Source organism: Pelmatolapia mariae, linkage group LG7, assembly GCF_036321145.2.
Source record: "Pelmatolapia mariae isolate MD_Pm_ZW linkage group LG7, Pm_UMD_F_2, whole genome shotgun sequence".
Classification (NCBI taxonomy): domain Eukaryota; kingdom Metazoa; phylum Chordata; class Actinopteri; order Cichliformes; family Cichlidae; genus Pelmatolapia; species Pelmatolapia mariae.
The window spans coordinates 12,474,418-12,495,322 of NC_086233.1; the positions used below are offsets into that span (position 1 = coordinate 12,474,418).

Genomic DNA, 20,905 nt, shown 5'->3' on the forward strand with positions numbered 1-20,905 from the left:
CTTTGCTCAAACACTTCTCACAATTTCGCGTCCACTTTAGCAACCAGAGACTGAAAACTTTGTCGTATCTTTCTGTTATTCAGTTATCAGCGAGCTCTATTGAACAAGCTGCTGGACAGCGAGCGGGGGGCGGGGGGCGATTGAGAGACACTCGGGGGCGGGAGAGAGAGGCTCGGGGGCGGGGGTCTGACTCACACTGTTGGTGTGAGGAGTTGCACAACAACACGAACTAACAGAAGTTGTAAAATGTGGAAGGCCTTCACGCAGCAGGACATTACTGACTCCTCTCCAGGTAAGACACAGTCAGTAGTAAGGAGACGGTGGCAGCTCGCAGAATTGTGCAGCAGCTCGCTTCAGTAAGTTCGTGTGTGGCTGAATCATAAAACGCGTCATGGAACAGGATACAGCCTCATTTTGGAGAGCTGCACAACCTTCGTAGCAGTTAACTAGTTAGCAGCAACGTTAACGTGCTGCTTACCCGGACAGAAACGAGACCTTATAGATTCCTGGTCTATAGTTTAAACATATTATTATAATTTTTTTTTCTATTTTAAACAATCGTGCCGCACCAGGCCCGGAAAAGAGCACGCAGCAGAACACTTGGACTGAAATTCACATCCATTTAATTTCCATGTTTCCATTGCCACTTTAAAGTAATTATCGGCGACCTGTCACTCAAGCTAAATGAAGTAATGGTGAGTGTTATTGGGGTAATTCTCTTCTCTGCAGGCTCTTCTTTCACAACAGGAAACCACTGCAATACTCGTAACTTCTGCAGCTCCTGGTTTATCTTCCTGTGAATATAATTTTTGTACTTTTGACTTAGACCAATTTGGATTATACATTAAGTTAATCAATTACAACTAAACGTGAGGTAATTGGATAGAACAGAGATGTGGCATTGGGTGTATTATGTGATAGCATCTCTGTCATTAGTTTAAAAAACAAAACAAACAAAAAAAAACCCCAAACAAAACACATCCATATAACAATGACAATATTTATGTATCAAACAGGAGTAACAAGCTGTACCCCCACCCCTCCTGTCTGGGTGTGTGGTTTCTGTGTAGAAGTGAACATTATATGTAGAAACAGTATAAGAAAACCACTGTACTTGTTTACATTTCTTGAAGAGGTTTCAACTTTCATCCAAGAGCTTTTGCAGTTCTAAAACCAAATGTTGGAGAGTACCAGGTATTGGGGTTTGTCCTTTAAGATGTTTGTTGACCCACTCCTTATCATATGCTCATCACATGAGCCAAGGTGTGAAAAAAAGGTATGGGTCATTACAACTAGAAGTTTTAGGTGAAACCACTGTGAGACTTTGCCTCACTCTATCATGTGACCTGTTGAGATTACCCAATTAAGTTTTTGTTGTTGTTGTTTTACCAACAGTAGCCAAAAGCCAATGGGCAATAGTTTCATAGAGCACTCGACATCGTTGAATATGAAGGGAAAGGTTGAGTAGTAAGACTGTCTATACAGGAAGCGACTAATAGTCATGTGGCATCCAGAGATTGCCAATGACATTGAGCAACTTCAATCAACAACGATTTTCTGCTGGCATATGAGGGCGTGGCAGCTATGTCAGATTGTTGTTCTTTTGGCTGGTCCCGTTAGGGATCCCCACAGCAGATGCCACCATCTTACCTTAGCATGTCTCATCAACCCTCTGCATGTTCTTCTTCACTACATGAAGAGTTATGTTTATGTCAAAAGCTGCATGTGAGAAAAAAGATAATCAGAAGCAATGCATTTCATTTCACAGGTGCGGGTATTCCTTGAGACTTTTGCCAAAAGTCAAAAACATATGTGCATACAACTTAGCAAAAATGCATTTGTGGGTTGAGTAGCATAGTTGTGCCCATGAACATGCCAAACTCTACCAATGCCAAACAGCTTATTCTGCTATTCACTCTTTTTCTTAACTTCTGGTAATCAGATGTCCTGATTAGTGCATGATTAGCATGGACCTTGTTACAGCGATCAGTTGGTATCTGCTCCAAGCATGTCATATTTGCATTTGGCAATGCATTTATTACTTTCTAGGCTGGACTATTATAATTAATTATTATCAGATTGTTTTGAAAATTCCTTAAAAAACCTTCAATTGATCCAAAACGTTTGCTTTTGGTTTGTTTTCATTGGACTCTTAAGTTGCGAGAGAAGGTACAAAATTGTTAAAATAACTCATCTAGTCATAATAACTTAGCACACACTGAGATGGAGTACCAGTTATTTTGAGTCACTTTTAGTGATCTGGTGGTCTAAAAATAGCTTTGTTTTTTTTTCAGTAAAACTAGAACAAAGGCTTGAATTATTGTAGTCACCACAGGACCCAAACCTGTTGTCCAAACCTGGCAACAGAGTCCTTTTGTAACTGGAGAAAAGTTAATGAAGAGTTAATGACTCCACATTGCAATTAAGTACAGTATCCAGATGAATGAGTCATTAAAAAAATTACCCTATTCAAGAGTTGTTATGATTTGGATAACTATCCATAGAAATCTGATTCTTGTAATAAACTATAAAAATGCTCTTATATGATGTTCAGTTGGGTATTTAAACATACCCAACTGTGCAGTCTTGTCCTATGGATGTGACATGTACACTGCTAAATTGAATGTTACAGCTGTGACTCAGGGGTTGAGTCGGGTCATCCACCAATCAATCAATCCCTCACTCCTCCATTCAGCATGTTGAAGTGTCTTTGGGCAAATTGAACCCCAATGCTTTCATCATAATGATGTAGGAGTCTGCACGTGACAAGTACAGGGTGGGCCATTTATATGGATACACCGTAATAAAATGGGAATGGTTGGTGATATTAAAAGTCCTGTTTGTGGCACATTAGTATATGTGAGGGGGCAAACTCCTCAAGATGGGTGGTGACCATGGTGGCCATTTAGAAGTCGGCCATCTTGGATACAACTTTTGTTTTTTCAATAGGAAGAGGGCCATGTGACACATCAAACTTATTGGTAATGTCACAAGAAAAACAATGGTGTGCTTGGTTTCAACGTAACTTTATTCTTTCATGAGTTATTTTGCAAATATGCGCTATGAATCCTGGGATAGGTTGGGCCACGACGGTTTTACACCAGACCCATCCTTCAAATCTGGGCAAAAGGAGGAAGTATTTGGAGGAGTCTTTGAATTTGGACAGCCTTCGTCGCATCGTTGTAACGCAATCGGCCTACAAATGCGGCCTCCGAAGGATGCAGCCCCTGAATTTGGACATAGCTACGATACCGGAGGTTGCTTCTTCTTCTTCGGGGTTTAACGGCAGCTGTCATCCTCGTAGATGCATTGCTGCCATCTTCTGTTTCAGTCCGTTATTACATTCTTAAAACCTACTTATGCCTACGTCTTTCAGTATCTTACAAAGCTTCAAACGACGCGTCGACTATTAAATTAGCCATCGGCGATCGTCGACGTAATCGTGACTAGTCAACTAATCGTGGCAGCCCTAATTGTTTTTCTCCTCTTTCCATCTTCTCTCGCGCGTTGCTACATGGGAGCCTCAAAACAACTCTCAAATGACCTGCAAACAAAGATTGTTCAACATCATGGTTTAGGGGAAGTATACGAAAAGCTATCTCAGAGATTTCAGCTGTCAGTTTCCACTGTGAGGAACATAGTGAGGAAATGGAAGACCACAGGGACAGTTCTAGTTAAGGCCGGAAGTGACAGGTCAAGAAAAATCTTAGATTAGCAGAGGCAACAGATGGTGAGAACAGTCATAGTCAACCCACAGACCAGCTCCAAAGACCTGCAACATCATCTTGCTACAGATGGTGTCACTGTGCATTGTTCAACTATTCAGCGCACTTTGCACAAGGAGATGCTGTATGGGAGAGTAATGCAGAAGAAGCCTTTTCTACGCACATGCCACAAACAGAGTCGCTTGAGGTATGCTTAAGCACATTTGGACAAACCAGCATCATTTTGGAATAAGGTGCTGTGGACTGATGAAACTAAAATTGAGTTATTTGGGCATAACAAGAGGCGGTATGCATGGCAGAAACGGAGCACAGCATTCCAAGAGAAACGCTTGCTACCCACATTAAAATGTGGTGGTGGTTACATCATGCTGTGGGGCTGTGTGGCCAGTGCAGGTACTGGGAATCTTGTTAAAGTTGAGGGTCGCATGGATTCCAGTCGGTATCAGCAGATTCTTGAGAACAATGTTCAAGAATCAGTGACAAAGTTGAAGTTGCACCAGGGCTGGATATTTCAACAAGACAACGACCCTTAACACTGTTCAAAATCTACTAAGGCATTCAGGCAGAGGATAAAGTACAACGTTCTGGAATGGCCATCTCACTCCCCAGACCTGAATATTATTGAAAAGCTATGGTGTGACTTAAAGCGGGCTGTCCATGCTTGGAAACCATCAAACCTGACTGAACTGATGTTTTGTAAAGACGAAAGGTCCAAAATACCTTCAACCAGAATCCAGGCTCTCATTGGAAGCTATAGGAAGTGTTTGGAGGCATTATTTCTGCAAAAGGAGGATCTACTAAATATTGATGTAATTTTTCTGTTGGGGTGCCCAAATGTATGCACCTACCTAATTTAGTTTAAGTAACTATTGCACACTTTCTGTAAATCCTATAAGCTTCATTTCACTTCTCAAATATCATTGTGTTGTACTATATGATATATTTAAATGAAATTGCTGATCCAAACAACCAATGATTTATGAAGGAAAATCATGAAAATTATCAAGGGTGCCCAGACTTTTGCATACCACTGTATATGAAAGAACACCTAGAGAAGTAAGTTCAAGAGCTACATGTCTTAAACTAACAGGTCAGTTTTATAACAGATGATCTTGATTTTAACTCAGTTTAATTTTATTTTTATTTATATGTGCCAAATCACAGTTATATACAAACTGTAATGGTTATAAAGCATAAAGAGTAGGGCTGGGTATCGTCACTGATCTCTAGAATCGATTTGATTTGATTCAATTTGAATCGGGAAATTTTGCCTCAGACAGTCAGAAATATTATAATTCTGATCACGTATCAGTACATATCCATATTTTTTATATATATAAAAAGAAAGCTGACACTTGGCAGACTTTATCAAAGGTGTAAACATCACAGCAGATGCCTTTGTGTCAGAGTAACTGAGGATAAAACACAGAAAAACATGAAGGCGACTTTCCTGGTCTGGGATTCTATTGCAGAATTTGACCTTAAAAATATTCTGCGGTAGATCAAAAACGAAAGAAAACCATTAATCAACATATGAACATTACCTGATGCTACTGAAGTGAAGCAGAGCAAAGTTACAGAGGTTGTATTAGGGACACAGCTAAGCATTTTGCATAATTTTAAAAAGTTTAAATTTGTTCAGTATTGAACAGCAGAAATGAGGCTTTCTTTTCAGAAGAAAGGAAAAGGAAAAAAAAAAACAGCGGCCGACAGCACTGTAAACAACGGTAGACTTGCGCGTAATAAACAAGCGAATAATGCAGAAAACAGAGATTTCTAGATTGGAAGCTGTTCTTGAAGTACACAGAGAGAGAGTGAGAGCTGTGCATGAAGTGTGATTTTTATCGTGCTGGAAGAGAAACAGCAAAAGTAAGGAATTCATGACGATGTTTATGTGAAGCGAAATGTGAAGCGTAGTTTGGATCTTCTTTTGCTGCTGGTTCATTCAATATTGTTTGAAGAGAGATAAAACCTGCAGCTTCAGAATCTAGTGCAAAAAGGACATAAACACAAAGCATGGACCCGCCGAAACATCAGAATCAGTGAGCTGTTGGCTTTCAGCCCCGACCGTGTCCATGCCCGTGCCATCGGGTGAGAAAGGCGACATCTCACTGATTCCGATCCGTCGGCGGGTCCGCGCTTTGTGTTTACATCTTTGTGCAGTATCTGTGTACCTGCTCTCATTTACTGTTTTAGCTGTTTTGGTGGTTGTTGAAATTTTGTGAGGTTTAACCTGAGATTCTGGCGTTTCGGACAAAATAAATTTATATTTAAAAATCGATTCAGGATTTTAATGAATCGATATCACGTTATCCAAGCTAGAATCGATTTTAATCCCTAAGTCAATAATCAAAACCCACCCCTAATAAAGACCATCCTGTGACCATGTAGTAATACAATAATTCATATAAGCAAAGACCAAGAAATGCATGTACATTTTAGCTGCATAAACAGACATCTTATTTCATATGTATGTACATTCAATTCAGTTTTATACAACCAAATCACAACAACAGTTGCCTGACACTTTATATTAAGATAAAGACCCTACAATAATACAGAGAAAACCCAACAACCAGATGATCCCCTATGAAGAAGCACTTTGGTGAAATGGAGAAAGAAAAAACCATCTTGTAGCTGGTAGAAACCTGTGGCAGAACCGGCCTCAAGGAGGTGCAGCCATCTGCCGTGACCGGTTCAGAGTGAGGGGAGAACGAAAAAAAAAAAAAACACTGTGGAAAAGAGTCAGAGATTAATAGTGATTAAGATTAATAACAAAGATTAATGGTTAAATGCAGGGAGGGGTATAAACACATAGTGAGTGAAGAAGAAATACTCAGTGCATCATGGGAATAGCCTAGACCTATTGCAGCGTAACTAAGGGAGGATTCAGGCTCTCCTGATCCAGCCATAACTATATGCTTTATCAAAAAGGAAAATTTTAAACCTAATCTTAAAAGTAGCGAGGGTGTCTGTGTCTTAAATCCAAGTAGAATCTGGTTCCACAGAAAGAGGGCCTGGGAGCTAAAGGCTCTGCCTCCATTCTACTTTTAAATACCACAAGTAAGTCAGCAGTCTGACAGCGAAGTGCTCTAATGGGGTGATATGCTACTATGAGGTCATTAAGATAACATGGCCTGATTATTCAAGACCTTGTGGTGGGAGTATTTTAAATTTGGATTTAAATTCTGGATTTAACAGGAAGCCAAGCCAGAAGCAGATATAGGAGAAAAATGCTCTCTCTTTCTAGTCCCTGTCATAACTCTTGCTGCAGCATTTTGAATTAACTGAAGGAAGTAGTTCAACCTAGAAGTAATAAATGCATTAACTAGTTTTTCACCGTCATGCTTACACTTTATCCCAGTTTCTGCGTATTATGACTGGAGTTTTTTGTTTTTTTGTTTTTTTAATGTTTTAAGCAAATGTTCCATGATTTTAAATAAGTCATTTCAACTATTCTTTGTTGCAGAGGTGGGTAGGTGTGATGCAAACATGGAGGTGCAGAACAACAACCAGCCCGCCTTAGACAAACACAATAATCTCTACAAGATACCAAGCCAAGAAGATCAGGTAGGTAGTAGTATTGACCCAAAAAATAGTATTGGCCTTTTTTTCTTTCTTTTTTTTCTTTCTTTTTTTTTTGTTTGCCAAAAGAAGAGCATTACATGTTCCAAAATGTATAGTGTCTATATGACATTGTAAGTTAAGGCAGTGTACAAGACAAGTTTAGACACTGTGGCTAACAGAGTTTAATGTTTTTCTTCTATTAGCATGTGGTAGTTGATGATAACTACCATCAACATATTCAAAATGTTCTGTCTGTATTAGCCTTAGACTTTGAAACAACACATAGTATTGAAAGATATGTTAAAATCACCAAGCTGAAAGAAAAAAATGACGTCTATTGAGATCATAATATGCTGCTTTGTTTTACTGCTGATGGTGTTTTCTTGTTCAGAAAAATGTTCCAAGCTATAATTACTGCTGCACAATGGCAAACTTCCACATTGAGAAGAAGATCGGTCGGGGTCAGTTCAGTGAGGTCTATAAAGCAACATATCTGCTTGATGGACAGCTGGTGGCACTCAAGAAGGTCCAGGTACAGCTCTTTGTACTTAGTCGCCATACATGTGGTGTTAGATCTCACTGCAGTGCAATATCATTTCCTGTTTATGTTTATTACAGTGGAAATTGGTGTTTTGCAAGTTAATGTGTTTAACTTGATTACTTAAAGTATTTTATTTTACAAAGTAAACTGTACACGCCTTATCAAATACATTCTTCTGCTTAATCATCTGCAACTTGTAGGCATAATGTTAATTTATTTTAGTCTTTGCTAGCTTAGCTTTAACCACTGTTTAACCACTGGTAGCATAGTTGTTTACATGAATGTAATAATAGTGCTAATAATACTTGTAATATAATTTAGCCTGTTTGTATATTTGGAGGCCAGACTTAGTGAAGTGGAGATGCTACTGTTCCACACCATTTAAAGTTATACAGGTAGCTAGTCTGTAGTTGGTGTGTATTTAAGTAGGGTTGGGCGATATGAGGAAAATCTAATAACACAATATTTTTTGCCTATATCATGATCCACAATATGTATATGTTTAAACAACCTCCAAAAACAAATCTTGTTTTCAACCATAGTGCCTAAACTTATTCAAACTGACCATTCATTATTATTTCTACTTTGAATACAAAAATCTTAACGAATTCAAATGTTTTATTTTAACTGTTTTTTTGTTTTTTTTTACCATGAGTTGCACACAGGTTTTTCACAGCTGATTTATTTATCATTTTCTTTGGTGTGTGGGAAGACGTTGACATGCAGAGTTTAAAACAGTCTTCATTTTTCAGTGACTGACTTTTTAGCTGGTGGAATAAATTTGTGATGCTGCTACCTTTTGCGGCAACAGTTTTATGGCATGTTTTGCAAATTACTGCATTTATTTTGACATCCTCCTCGTGAAATCTAAACCACAGTGAGTCTCATTCCCTCTCTCATGTGAACCTCTCTTCTGATATATAGAAAGGAAAATATGTGACTATATGAAAGGACTTATGACTATACGCCTAAAACACTGCAAACTGCTTAACTCACGGTAAAAATTAAATTGGCTGCCTGTAAAACCAAGATGCATGAAGCTGAATTCAGTTCTGCTGTGTTACCAGTATAATACCAGTATAACTCAGGAGTAGAAGTATGTTGGGCTTAGCTTTAAACCTGCAAGGTGAGGATTGAGTGAGGCGACTAGTGGTAGCTATCACAGTTGCACCAAACACAAACTAAGACATACTTTTTCTTGGAATTTAGTGAAATTGTAATTTATTCAAATACTATCCTTCCAAAATTTTGCACTCACAAAAGTTCCTGCAAATAGAAAAGCAATAAGACTAGCCTAAAAAGAAAAGTTGATAAATCTTTCCCAAAGTGTTTATTGATTCATATCTTCAACTCTTCCATCTTAATTGCATCAGAGTAGGGTGCAAGAAAACATCCCACCTTAACAGCTGTTGATAGCTACTAGTTTTCATGTTAAGTAAAATTCAGACAAAACTAGGAACACATTGCTTGAATAACATTAACACTGTATTTCATCTTCCACTGACTGATGTTTATTTCCCTCAGGAGCCTAAGATACCTGAGCTCTTGATCTTCCTTCTGTTTAATAAACCAATTAGAGTATAGTTATAGTAATCCATATGAGATCTTTCATGAGATCTTTCTGTCTGCTCCCACGCTACCAAATGTTCTCCATTATAGTGTTTATTCAAACTCAACACTCCCTAGACCTGTTTAGAGTTAAGTATTTTAATATTTCACTGCACAGAAAGACTTCATCTTCTGTGTTCTTATTCTGAAACATGAGTAAGAAGTTTTGTGGAAAACAAACCATCTTTTACTTGTTAATAACAATGGTAAATGAGGAAAGCTGTGATTTTGGCATTCACCCACTCATAACTGTTTATTAATTGACACATTATTCTACCGTGAGAAAGAGGTAGACATGAACATCTACGAAAGATCTCAGAAATACTTATAATTTAATAAAGATAGTCTGACAAAGAAGATGGAGATGGTTTTATGATCTATTAATAAAGTCAAACTAAGATTTGATCATGTAATCAGTCTAATGCATATAATCTTGTTACTGTGGATATATGCTAATTGAAACAACAGCAGCAACTCAATGGTGCTGAAAGGTATATACAGGTCTTATACTGACATGCCCTCCCATCCAGACATCATCTTAAGGAAAGGTCTTGCATATTTCAGCAAGATAATGCTAAACCGCATACTACATCTATTTAAACAGCATGACTTTGTAGAGACGACGTTAAGTGCTGAACTGATGTGCCTGCAGTCCAGACCTTTTACCAGTTGAAAGCAACTAGACAAGAATGGCACAACATTCCTCTCCATCAACTGGTCTCTTCAGTTCCTACATTTTTATTCACTGTTGTTAAAAAATGCGGGATGGTACACAGTGGTAAACATGACCTTGCCCCAACTTTTTTTAGACCTGTTGCTGCCATCAAATTAAATAATTAGCCAATATTTTTCGTAAAATTGTTCATTTTATCACTTTAAACATTTGGTATTGTTTTATGTGTTGTGAATAAAACATGGGTTTATGACATTTGCCAATCATTTCATTATGTTTTATTTACATTTACATATCTTTTCCAAATTTGGGGGAATTGGGACTGTATTTCCTGACGTGGTTATTTCTTAAAACATTTAATTTTACAATAATGGACTACACAGCACTGGGGGTGAGTTTCAGTACACTAGATATCTATCTGAAAGTACTATAACTAAATGTAAGGCAGTGATTCCTCCATTGTTGTTTTCTTAAGCATCATGAGCCAACACAATGTGGAGGAGCTATCAGAACTTTACTCATACAGAAGCTAATTATCGTGTCAGTAGTGTCACAGTCTCAATATAATACAGCCTTAATAATTACTGATGGTTTATTTAGATTGTTTCTCTTCTATTGACTGCTTTTAGCTGACTTGAGTAATTAATTTTTCCAAATCATCTTTTCTTCCCTCACCACTAAATTGCTTGTTGAAGATTTGCAGAAGGTCTCTTTCAGTTAAAATGAAGTTCTTTCTTTCCACATTTGCTCACAATGTATCTTTGCAGATCTTTGAGATGATGGATGCTAAGGCTCGTCAGGACTGCATCAAAGAGATTGATTTACTGAAGGTAAAGTCTGTCAAAGCAAATTATACTCTGGTTGATAATAAGTGAATGAGTGCGAAATTGGGTGGCTGTTACTCAGGAGAAAGACCAGGTCATCACTAATTGGAAGGTTGGTGGTTCAATCCTTGGCTACTCAAGTCTGTGTGCCTAATATCCTTGGGCAAGATTCTAACCCCAGGTGGCTCTCCGACGTCGCCATCGGAGTATGAATGTTAGATAGAAAGTACTTAAGGATAAAAAACAGTGCTTGTGTGAATGGGTGTGAATGAGGCAAGTTGTATAAACTGCTTTAAGTGCTCAGGCAGAGTAGAAAAGTGGCATATAAGAACCAGTCTCAAATCTGAGGCTACATCAGAATGCTTTTTACCCCCAGCCATTAAAGACTTGTGGTCACCAGAGATGGGCAGTAACGCATTACAAGTAAGTTACAAGTAACACGTTACTGTAATCTGATTACTTTTTTCAAGTAACGAGTAAAGTAAAGGATTGTAATTAGATTAGTTACTTTTCCATAAGCATCCTGCGTTACTGTGTTACTAAACCGTGATTTTGTTTGTGAGAGTGTCTAATGACAATGATGTACGAATGTGCGACGTCCGTGGTAGCAACACACGTTTAGATCAACAGTGGATAATATGGAGTGTGGGAGAGAGTACGACCATGCAGCGTTTAAAGCTTACTTTGAGTTTGATTCCGTAAAAAGTGACAAAAACATTAGCGTCCACTGTACACTCTGCGTAGGAAGAAAACTTGTTTCTACAGCGAAAAAAATTAAACTTCAAATCTGAACAAGCACCTAGCATGCTGCCACGACAATGTGAAATTCAGAGAAACCCCCGGATCCCCCCACTGACATGACCGCAAACCTCCACCGGCCCTACTCCTGCTAAACAGGTGACAATAAATATAAGAGCGACAGGACTCGGTGCCGCTGAATCTTTGATTTCATTTATTTTTTGCTGTGTTTTACTTGCATCTATTTGAAAGAGTGAGTGTAAACATAAAAAAATGATTTAATTTTATATGCTGGAATAAGCGGAAAATAGGTTTAAATGTTAAACAAATTTCTTCCAGTCAGAGAATGTTGCATACAATTTAATTTTTGCTTGATGCAAAGTGCATAAAGTTAAAAGATTAACAAATTTTAAAAAGAGACTTTTTCATTTGATTCAATTTTATATGATTGATTATGCAGAAAAAATACAATTGGGCTGAAAGGTCTATTGCTTTATTATGTATTCAGGTTATGTATCATGTTTTTAAAAAGTAACCAAGTAGTAAAGTAACTAATTACTTTTGAAAATAAGTAATCAGTAAAGGGATTACTTTCTTGGAGAAGTAATCAGTAAATAGCGACTAATTACTTTTTTCAAGTAACTTGACCAACACTGGTGGTCACCCTGCCAGACAGGTAGATGGCATGGACCCAAGTTTGTGAATGCTATAACTTGAGAGTGAGGCAACTTAAGAGTTTCAAGTTCACCATAGGTGTATCTACTAAAAATCTCGGATGTGTTTAAAACTCAGTGACAATGACCTTGGCGAAGGTCACTGAGTTTTCAGGAAATCTTGTGAGGCAGCACAGGATTTTGAAATTAATGCCATTTGATGCCGCCAGTATTTTATAAAATGTGTTTGAAACATTTGCATGGACGGCTCTGCTATACGCCTTGCTTGTGACAGCTCCATTGACGCTACCATTTTTCTTTTGTCCACTGCAGCAGCTGAATCACCCCAATGTAATCAAGTACCTTGATTCTTTTATTGAAGAAAATGAGCTCAACATTGTTCTGGAGCTTGCGGATGCTGGAGATCTGTCCCAGATGATAAAGGTCAGAAAACCCTATGACTCGTTCAAATCTCAGTCAAAGATCAGAGGAAATGTTTTCTTGTGAATTCAACAACTCGAGAACGATGCAAAATAGGATTTTGAAATTGATGCCATAGGTGTGTTTACTAATAGGCTGAGGGATAGTGCTAGGAGTTGCCAATATTTTTCCACTTCCTTGATTAACTTTTTGTATATAAATGGCCCTGAGTATTCCTGTGATCATTTGAATTTATGCTTGCATTTTGGATACAGTTATTACTTAGTATGTAATTTATCAATTCACATATAAAAATGTATTGTTAATTAATAAGCTCATATATAATAAAAGTCTAAAGAAGTGATTTAAATATTTAAGTGCACATTAATTTCAAATATATAATGATAAAGATATGAGCTCATTGTTTGTGAAGGTGTTAATAAAGGTTTAATGAATATTTGTGTGGCCTCATTTAAAGTGAGGACTATTTTTGCCTTGTAAAGCGTTTATAAATAAAGTCTCAGCTATCTTCATTTTACGTCCCCACATGAAAGCTAGGCAAAGAGGGTGGGGGACAGTAACAATTTGATCCGGATTGGAATGAAAAGGACGCCAGGCAGAGGTGTTTAACACAAAATAAGTTTTTATTATAACCAATAACCATATAAACAGTATCAACAGAAAGAGGCAGCAACGCTGCTTTGACGATAAATCAGACAGGCCAATCCAAGGAAAAGGAGGCCGCTTCACCTACAAGAAACAACTGCCCACTCACAAAAGAGCCACGCACGGTGGGGCTGGTCACACACGCACAGTGGGCCTTTTCCACACCTAGGCCAGACTCACACACAGACCAGCGCAGAGGAAATTCACCAAAAGCCTCTCCCACACCCGCACTGCTCTCCTCCAGCTTATATCACCTCTGGAGGGTAATTGGTGGTAAATGAGGGCAGATGAGCAGCAGCTGTGTCCCAAAGGAGAAGGCAGGGGTAGAGAGAGACAAGGAGAGGGGCAAGAAAGAAGGAGGAGGAGAGGGAGAGGACAACACCACGGCCACACACTCCCACAGCCTCACAGGATGTAACACTTCACGACAGAAAAATGACACAGACAACCACACAGATACATACAGATATTTATTGCTAAATGCAAACATAACCTACCTGAGGTTTGCACAACACTGAAATGTAGATAAGACTGGTGTGTGTGTGTGTGTGTGTGTGTGTGTGTGTGTGTGTGTGTGTGTGTGTGTGTGTGTGTGTATATATATATATACACACACAAAATATACATATATCCTTGTGAATGATGCTGACCCAGTATTGCCACTGATGTATCCCATAATGTTTGTGTGTGTGTGTGTGTGTGTGTGTGTAAAAGCTAGACAAAACACTTAAAGTGCTAGGAATAAAGAGCTGAAAGTGTGTTTAAATGATTGAGGGATAGTTAGAGCAATAATATTGTGTCATTGTTCTAACACGTAGAATTGGATTAGTTACACTTCTTCCTTCTTTCTGTTCAGTACTTCAAGAAGAAGAGACGACTTATCCCAGAGAGAACAATTTGGAAATATTTTGTGCAGCTGTGCAGCGCTCTGGAGCACATGCATTCACGCAGAGTAATGCACCGTGGTAAACAACTAGTCACACTCCACTTTGCATTTTTACCATGCACACCTCCTCTCCATTGCCATCATTGTGCTGATGTAGTTAATCTGCTCAAACCATTCTCTCACCTCAGTTGTTGTGCATTCATATCTTCCTAAACTTCTTTCTTTTGTCAGTCAAAATTAAAATACAAGGAACTGATATGTACAGGTGTATCCAACAATTGGGAATAATAACATGTTACATGATGTTAAAATAAAAAGAATCTCTTTCTAAAGGAAAAAACAATTTGCAAAATGTTGGATCCTGTTGTTATTTGCACTTTATTCAACACGCCCAAAAGAATTTTAGTACGGAGTTTGTATTTTAATACTGTGGTACTTGCCAGGTTGAAAAAGATTTAGGTAGGCCAAAAAGCAGAATCTGATTGTCAGAGAAGTTGTGATTTTTATATTGATAATGATGCTTTCCATTAAAATTAAAAAAGAAAATCACAGTAAGGTGTCAGTTTCACTGAAAATCAGATTATGCTTTTTGGCCTACTTAAATCTTTTTAAATCTGATTTTCAAAGAAATTGTGATTTTTTTTTTCTATTTTAATGGAAAGTATTGTTAAATAGAAAAATAACAGCACAGACCAAACATTTCTAATATCCCCCCAAAACCAAGCAAAGTTGAATTGGTTTGTGATGTAATTACAGCAGTTTTCACTGGACATGGTAAATGTTGGAACTGTAACTTGTCTGTAAACAGAAAACGGCATGGTTCTTTCTTAAAATTGAATTAGCCATAAGCACACCTCTCATAGTTGCAGGAAATCAACTACTGTGTGTAGAGTGTATATAATGTGACTAGATTCTTGGGTTTAGAACAGAATTGCAGTGTATTTGCAATGAATGTCAATGTGTGCATGTGTTTAAACCAGATATCAAGCCAGCCAACGTGTTTATAACAGCCACCGGAGAGGTAAAGCTGGGAGACCTTGGACTAGGACGCTTCTTCAGTTCCAAGACCACTGTAGCACATTCTTTAGGTGAAGCACACACACAACACACATTTATGCACAATTTCTATGTTGTGCATAATGTTCTGTCAGATCAGCTGTTGATTCAGGCATGCAGATCATATAGAACACAGGATTAAATATTTTAGTGACGAAAATGGAAACTGTATAAAACAAAAATCTAAACAAAGATATCTTGGGGGTGTGGTAATAAAAAAATAAAAAAATAAACAATTCACTGTCGTGTGTGTTTTCCTACTATAAGGTGTAACACTCAAACTACTGCATAAATAGTGTTTTCATCTTTTTCATTTGTGCACAAAATGACAAGTCTGTTGTTTTCTGTGTGTCAGTGGGAACACCTTACTACATGTCACCCGAGAGAATCCATGAGAATGGCTACAATTTTAAGTCAGATATCTGGTCCCTGGGCTGTCTTCTGTATGAGGTAGGTCCAAAGACACTTTGACCTTTTCATTGTGTTTATAGTGAATGATTCAACAGAAAATGACTTTCTTACCCTGGAAACAAGAAAACCAAGCTTGTGGTGCCCGTTGGCTGATTAGTGCTGGTGCTATACTATAAGTGAATCTACTATGAGGCGAACAGTATTTTCAACAGGTTTCAACTTCAAACCCAGAGGTGGGATCTTATAAATAAGCTTAAACGTTTTCTTTTATTTACACTTCCGCCGAGCACCCTGGCACGAGAATAGAGACCTCTCTGAACACCACAATGTTACTTGAACTCCGGTTAGGAATAATATTTCACTTGTAGGTAGTGCCAACCAAGCTAATTCATTTTTCTTCTTTCCTTATCCCATGAACCCCCTTCCTCTTTGCTCCAGATGGCTGCACTGCAGAGTCCATTTTATGGGGACAAGATGAACCTTCTGTCCCTCTGTCAGAAGATAGAGCAGTGTGATTACCCCCCTCTCCCCCCGGACCATTACTCTGATAAGGTAAAGTAATACAAAGCCACGTTTGGTTTTGATTTGAATTTGAGTTTCATTAACTTTTTGGTTTATTATGTTGCTAGTTTTATTTTTCTGTTTGGCAAAAAAGGTGTACAGAGCCCTGCAGGGGCCATATGAAGAATACATAGGTCCTTATATTGAGCGCTTGAAAAGCTATTCCATGAAAGCTAACACAGTTTGTTTCAACATGTTAGTTGTTCACACAAGATAAGTGAATATATGGAGAGGGAGCCTACCTTCTCCACTCGCACTGACATTGGTAAACTTGGACAGATAATCATAGATTTGACCTTCCCCGATCAATAACGCACAAGCGCAATGCTGTTGAAACAGTGGCTCATTCCAGTCATTGCAAGTTAAAAGGTTTAGACAGCATAATGTGTGGTATTTTGCAATATAAAGAAAGTACTATATTTGCCCTTGCATTTCTTTCTGTGTCTGTGGTCTTACTGACCACAGAAAGTGCTTTAGCTACAAGCCACATTTAATACATTCATACAGTGTTATATTCTTTAAACTTTAAACACAACCTCATAACTTTGGTTAATTTAGTATACCAGGTGCATAACTTTGGACTGTGAGAGGCAGGCACAGGGAGAGCATGTATAATCAACACTGAAAGCAGTCTAGGGCGTCACAAGGTGATGAGCTTCGAGAATAGCGTGCGCTGCTGCATCTCGACTGTGCCTATAAAATTATGTTTAGCATGACGGAACAATTCTGAGAACATGGCCTGTGGGTAAAGTAAACTCTCAAGTCCTTTACTACTACTTACTTTAGCTGCTTCCCTGAATGTGGTGATTTTTGTTCTGTAAAATAGCCCTGAAGCATGTGTCCTTTTGCTTACACCAATTTATGCACAGCGTAGTTTGTTTTGTTTTTTCGGTTTTTAAAAGCTGAAATAACAGCCTCATGCTTTTTGCAGCTGCGTGACCTGGTCAGCATGTGCATCAACCCAGACCCGGACCAGAGGCCTGACATTGTCTTTGTGCTGCAGTTTGCAAAACAGATGCATATGTGGACTTCCAGCACCTGAGTGACACTTTCAAGCCCTCTTCTCTGCTCAATTTGAGGCTTTCCACTCACTATGTGCCTGTCCTTGCACAAGCAAGTTTGCCCTTACCTCATCTTAGCAGACTGTAACCTTGGAAATACTGTGATGTATCTTTTCAGTCATGGAAGATGTGAAGAAGTACATGGGTATACTCACGGAAAACAAAAGTGAGAGGTAACCGTATGTCTGCCTGTTTCTTTAGCTGAGAACATAGCCAAAAGAGCTGTGTCTCCCTCTGATGACAGATTCCTCAAATAAGAGTTGCATTCCCAGTTCAACCATATCTTCCTGTGTAGTAGGGCTGGGCAGTTTGAATATTTGTCATGTCGTCTACTATAATCATATCATACATGTTTTTATACATTGTAAAGTACCTCATTTAGTGTTCAAAATGGACAGCTAATAAATGCCCATTCTCAGAAAAAAAAAAACAAAAGAATGCAGTTTCAGGGGAAACTGAAATTGAAGTGAAATCATAAAATAAAAAATAGTTTTATGATCAGATGAAGCGTATCTAGTTAATATTGCCTTTTACAAACAGTGGGGAGCTCAGCTAGCACTTCTGGAATATAAATATAGATAAATCTCACATAGGTTATTCTATTTAAGCTGCTTCGGCCTACATACATTTGCTGCTCTTTGCAACCCATCTCCAACTCCTTTTTTTCATCTTATTCTTATGTGAAATAATCAGTGCTTGCGTGTTGGCACTGATGCCTGATCTGTTTGTGCTGAAAACCTTTTAAGCTTTTTGTTGTGGGTAAGGCAGGGAGGTCATCCACGAATAAGGCCAGAAATTGAAAAATTTTTAACTGAGAAGTTCCTGACAGAACTGTGGCTGAAAGCTTAAAGAAGTAGCCAGGTTTATGGGATTATTCAATAATCACTTATAATAATGCTTTCTCATGGATGTCACATTCATTCACCTGTGGACAAGCAGCTGAGCACCCACAGTGTTTCTGCCTTTTCTGATTCAGTATATTCTCTAAGTCTATGGAAGCCCTAAGAACAATTTGGGAAGTTTTCTTAAGGGCAGTTCTCCATCATGTAGTGATTTATACATTTTCCCTGCTTAAAGACCTGGTGAAGGATCAAAGCCTGTTAGGGTTGCATCCAGTGTATAAATTTGTGAAATCAAATATGTGGAGCTGTCTGCTGTGCAAACCCCCTATGAATGAGGAAGCAGTCAAAAGAAGATGTTGCTTCTGACTGAGGACAGTTTGTCATGTATGTATCTAAAGGTTGCCACCAGTGGCTCAAATCTGAAAGTGAACTTACATATTCATAGAACTTTCCAGTCATATGTTGGGCTTTAAAGACTGAGTTACCACTGAATTTCTTGGATCAAGCCTTGTGAAGTCAAATGTGGCCGTATTTTAATTTTATGAGTTGGGAAATCATGTTGTGTCCACCTTATAAATCTCACTTTACTCTCCTTTTATATGTGCTTTGGTTTCCACAGGTTTCAAAAAGAAACATTTGAAGCTGTTTCAGTTCTCCACTGTGTTCACATGCTGGTCTGTTATCCTCAGCGTCTTAAAGCCTGTTACTTACAAGTAGTAAAGTTCTGTCAGTCAATACCCAAGTTACTGTTAAGACTACGCTTGATTTGGTTGGTTTAATTTGCGTTGTCACATTAAAACTGGTGGAACAATAGAATCAAGAATCAGATGATAGTGAAAGACAAATGTTGTGTTGCTGGGAGGAGCAGTCATGGGACTGTGAGAACTTATTTAACTCCATCCTGTTAAATTTTGTTTATATCACATTCTGTCAGTCCTGCAAACCAAAGACATAGAACAAAGGTGACCTGAATAAATGAAAAATACAAGTTATAAATGACTACCAAACTGATAATTGGCTGAAAGTATAAAAACGACTCTGGCTGAACCTCTGAAATCTCAGAATTTACAAAAAAGAAAAAAAAAACATCATCATGTGCCCAATTGGCATTGACCACAGAGCACCACATAGGGCACCCATTTAGTTCACAAGTGAAACAGGTTCACAGTGAACAATGTGACAGGCATGAATAGGTCTAGATGGTGGCAGACCTGTCAGTTCTGATATTCTCTGCTGAATTCCAGTTGAGCCACATGATAATTGTGAGTGAGCAGTAAAAGAAATCGGGCTCTAATGCCATTAATTGCCAAAATGTTTCTTTGTGTTGTTGCTCGGTCACTGTGAACTGAATAGACATATGTGCTCCTCCACATAAAACTCAACAACTTTACCAGCCCCAATCAGCTCCATAGATAACTATATTTAGAGATCTGGAGATTGTTTGTTTTTTATTGTTGTTGTTGCCTAAATGTTTACATTTTGCATATCTGCAGTTTTGGGAAAGAAAAAGTGCTTCATGCAACAGTTTGAGTAAAGGAGAACAAATCAAACACACACAGAAATTAATCTGGAATTGATACTGTTGTGGTGAGTGTTGCTCCAGTGGTGTTGTAGTTTTGTGTTGATTGTATGAGAATGCAGTCATGGTCTGCTTCTAATTTATAAATCTAGACCAATCTTGCTGTGAAACTGTAAACACCATAAACATTAGATGCTGTGAAAATGAAAGAATGAATTACGCAATGTTTTTGAAATACATGTATTAGATGCACAGAGTGAGAGCTTACAGTTTTCATCTTGTTTAAATAACTTGTATCTTCATCTTCCATCTACCATGCTTATCAATTGTCTCCAAAGCATTGTGCCATTATGTTTATGTTGACTGTGCTTTTCTGTGCAAAGTAATATTAAATTCAGTTCAGTCATTTTTCTTTTGATGTAAAGCTTTGCTTTTAGCTTAATCACACTGAAACCTGCAGCAGATTTCAGTGTGAGGATGAATATGTTTGCTGTAGGTGAATTTAAATTTTTTTTAAATATGTTGGTTTAAATTCATCAACATCCCTCATTCATAACTGTCAGAATCCTGAAAACATGAGTTTGCTAGAGTAGCAACAGTCTTTCATGGTAGCTAATCAATGAAAGACTTAGCTATAATTTTCTTGAATGTCTTACTTTATCCTTCAGCGCCCTAACAGGTACACACACAAGTTTTGTATTTATTATCGTTTAGACCCGGAGTTTACCCAGTTTCTGTCTGATCTTTGAGACTTTTTGTCTGAAAATTAAATTAATATCTTGAAATATTTTTATATTATTGTAGGGTTTTTAGCCTTACTTCAGAAAGTGACTTGAGGCAACTGTTGTTGAGATTTGGCGTTATATAAATTGAATTGAGCTGAACCTAAATGAATATAGGAAAATCCACAATTGTCACAGGAACATACCTGCATTACAGTAATGATAAAAGCTTGTTTTCTAGTTTCTAGTAGGCATACATGTAGTATGCCTACTTAAACTTTTGATTTGACTTGACGAAACAGTCCTTAAGGTATGATGTAATGTCTGGCACCAAGATGTTTGCAAGAGATCCTTTACGTCCTGTAAGTTGTGAGGTGAGGGCTTCATGAATTTAACTTATTTTGCCTAGCACATCCCACAGATCCTCATTTG

At 38.0% G+C, this 20,905-nt stretch overlaps 1 protein-coding gene across 1 annotated transcript; it reads left to right on the forward strand.

Annotated features, from left to right (window-relative positions):
- Nucleotides 1–206: 206 nt before the first annotated feature.
- Nucleotides 207–20,466, forward strand: nek6 (NIMA-related kinase 6). The gene is made up of 10 exons (XM_063477898.1): nt 207–292; nt 7,195–7,295; nt 7,684–7,824; nt 10,882–10,944; nt 12,663–12,773; nt 14,272–14,380; nt 15,282–15,389; nt 15,713–15,807; nt 16,207–16,320; nt 17,261–20,466. Exons 1-10 carry the CDS (start codon nt 247–249, stop codon nt 17,369–17,371), a joined length of 999 nt encoding a protein of 332 aa, XP_063333968.1. The 5' UTR covers nt 207–246; the 3' UTR covers nt 17,372–20,466.
- Nucleotides 20,467–20,905: the final 439 nt, after the last annotated feature.

Excerpts from the sequence above, each read along its gene's own strand:
- nek6 (XM_063477898.1), top strand. The coding sequence starts at position 247 with ATGTGGAAGGCCTTCACGCAGCAGGACATTACTGACTCCTCTCCAG. Across the intron at positions 293-7,194 it reads CATTACTGACTCCTCTCCAG|AGGTGGGTAGGTGTGATGCA; the intron begins GTAAGACACAGT and ends TCTTTGTTGCAG. Across the intron at positions 7,296-7,683 it reads TACCAAGCCAAGAAGATCAG|AAAAATGTTCCAAGCTATAA; the intron begins GTAGGTAGTAGT and ends TTTCTTGTTCAG.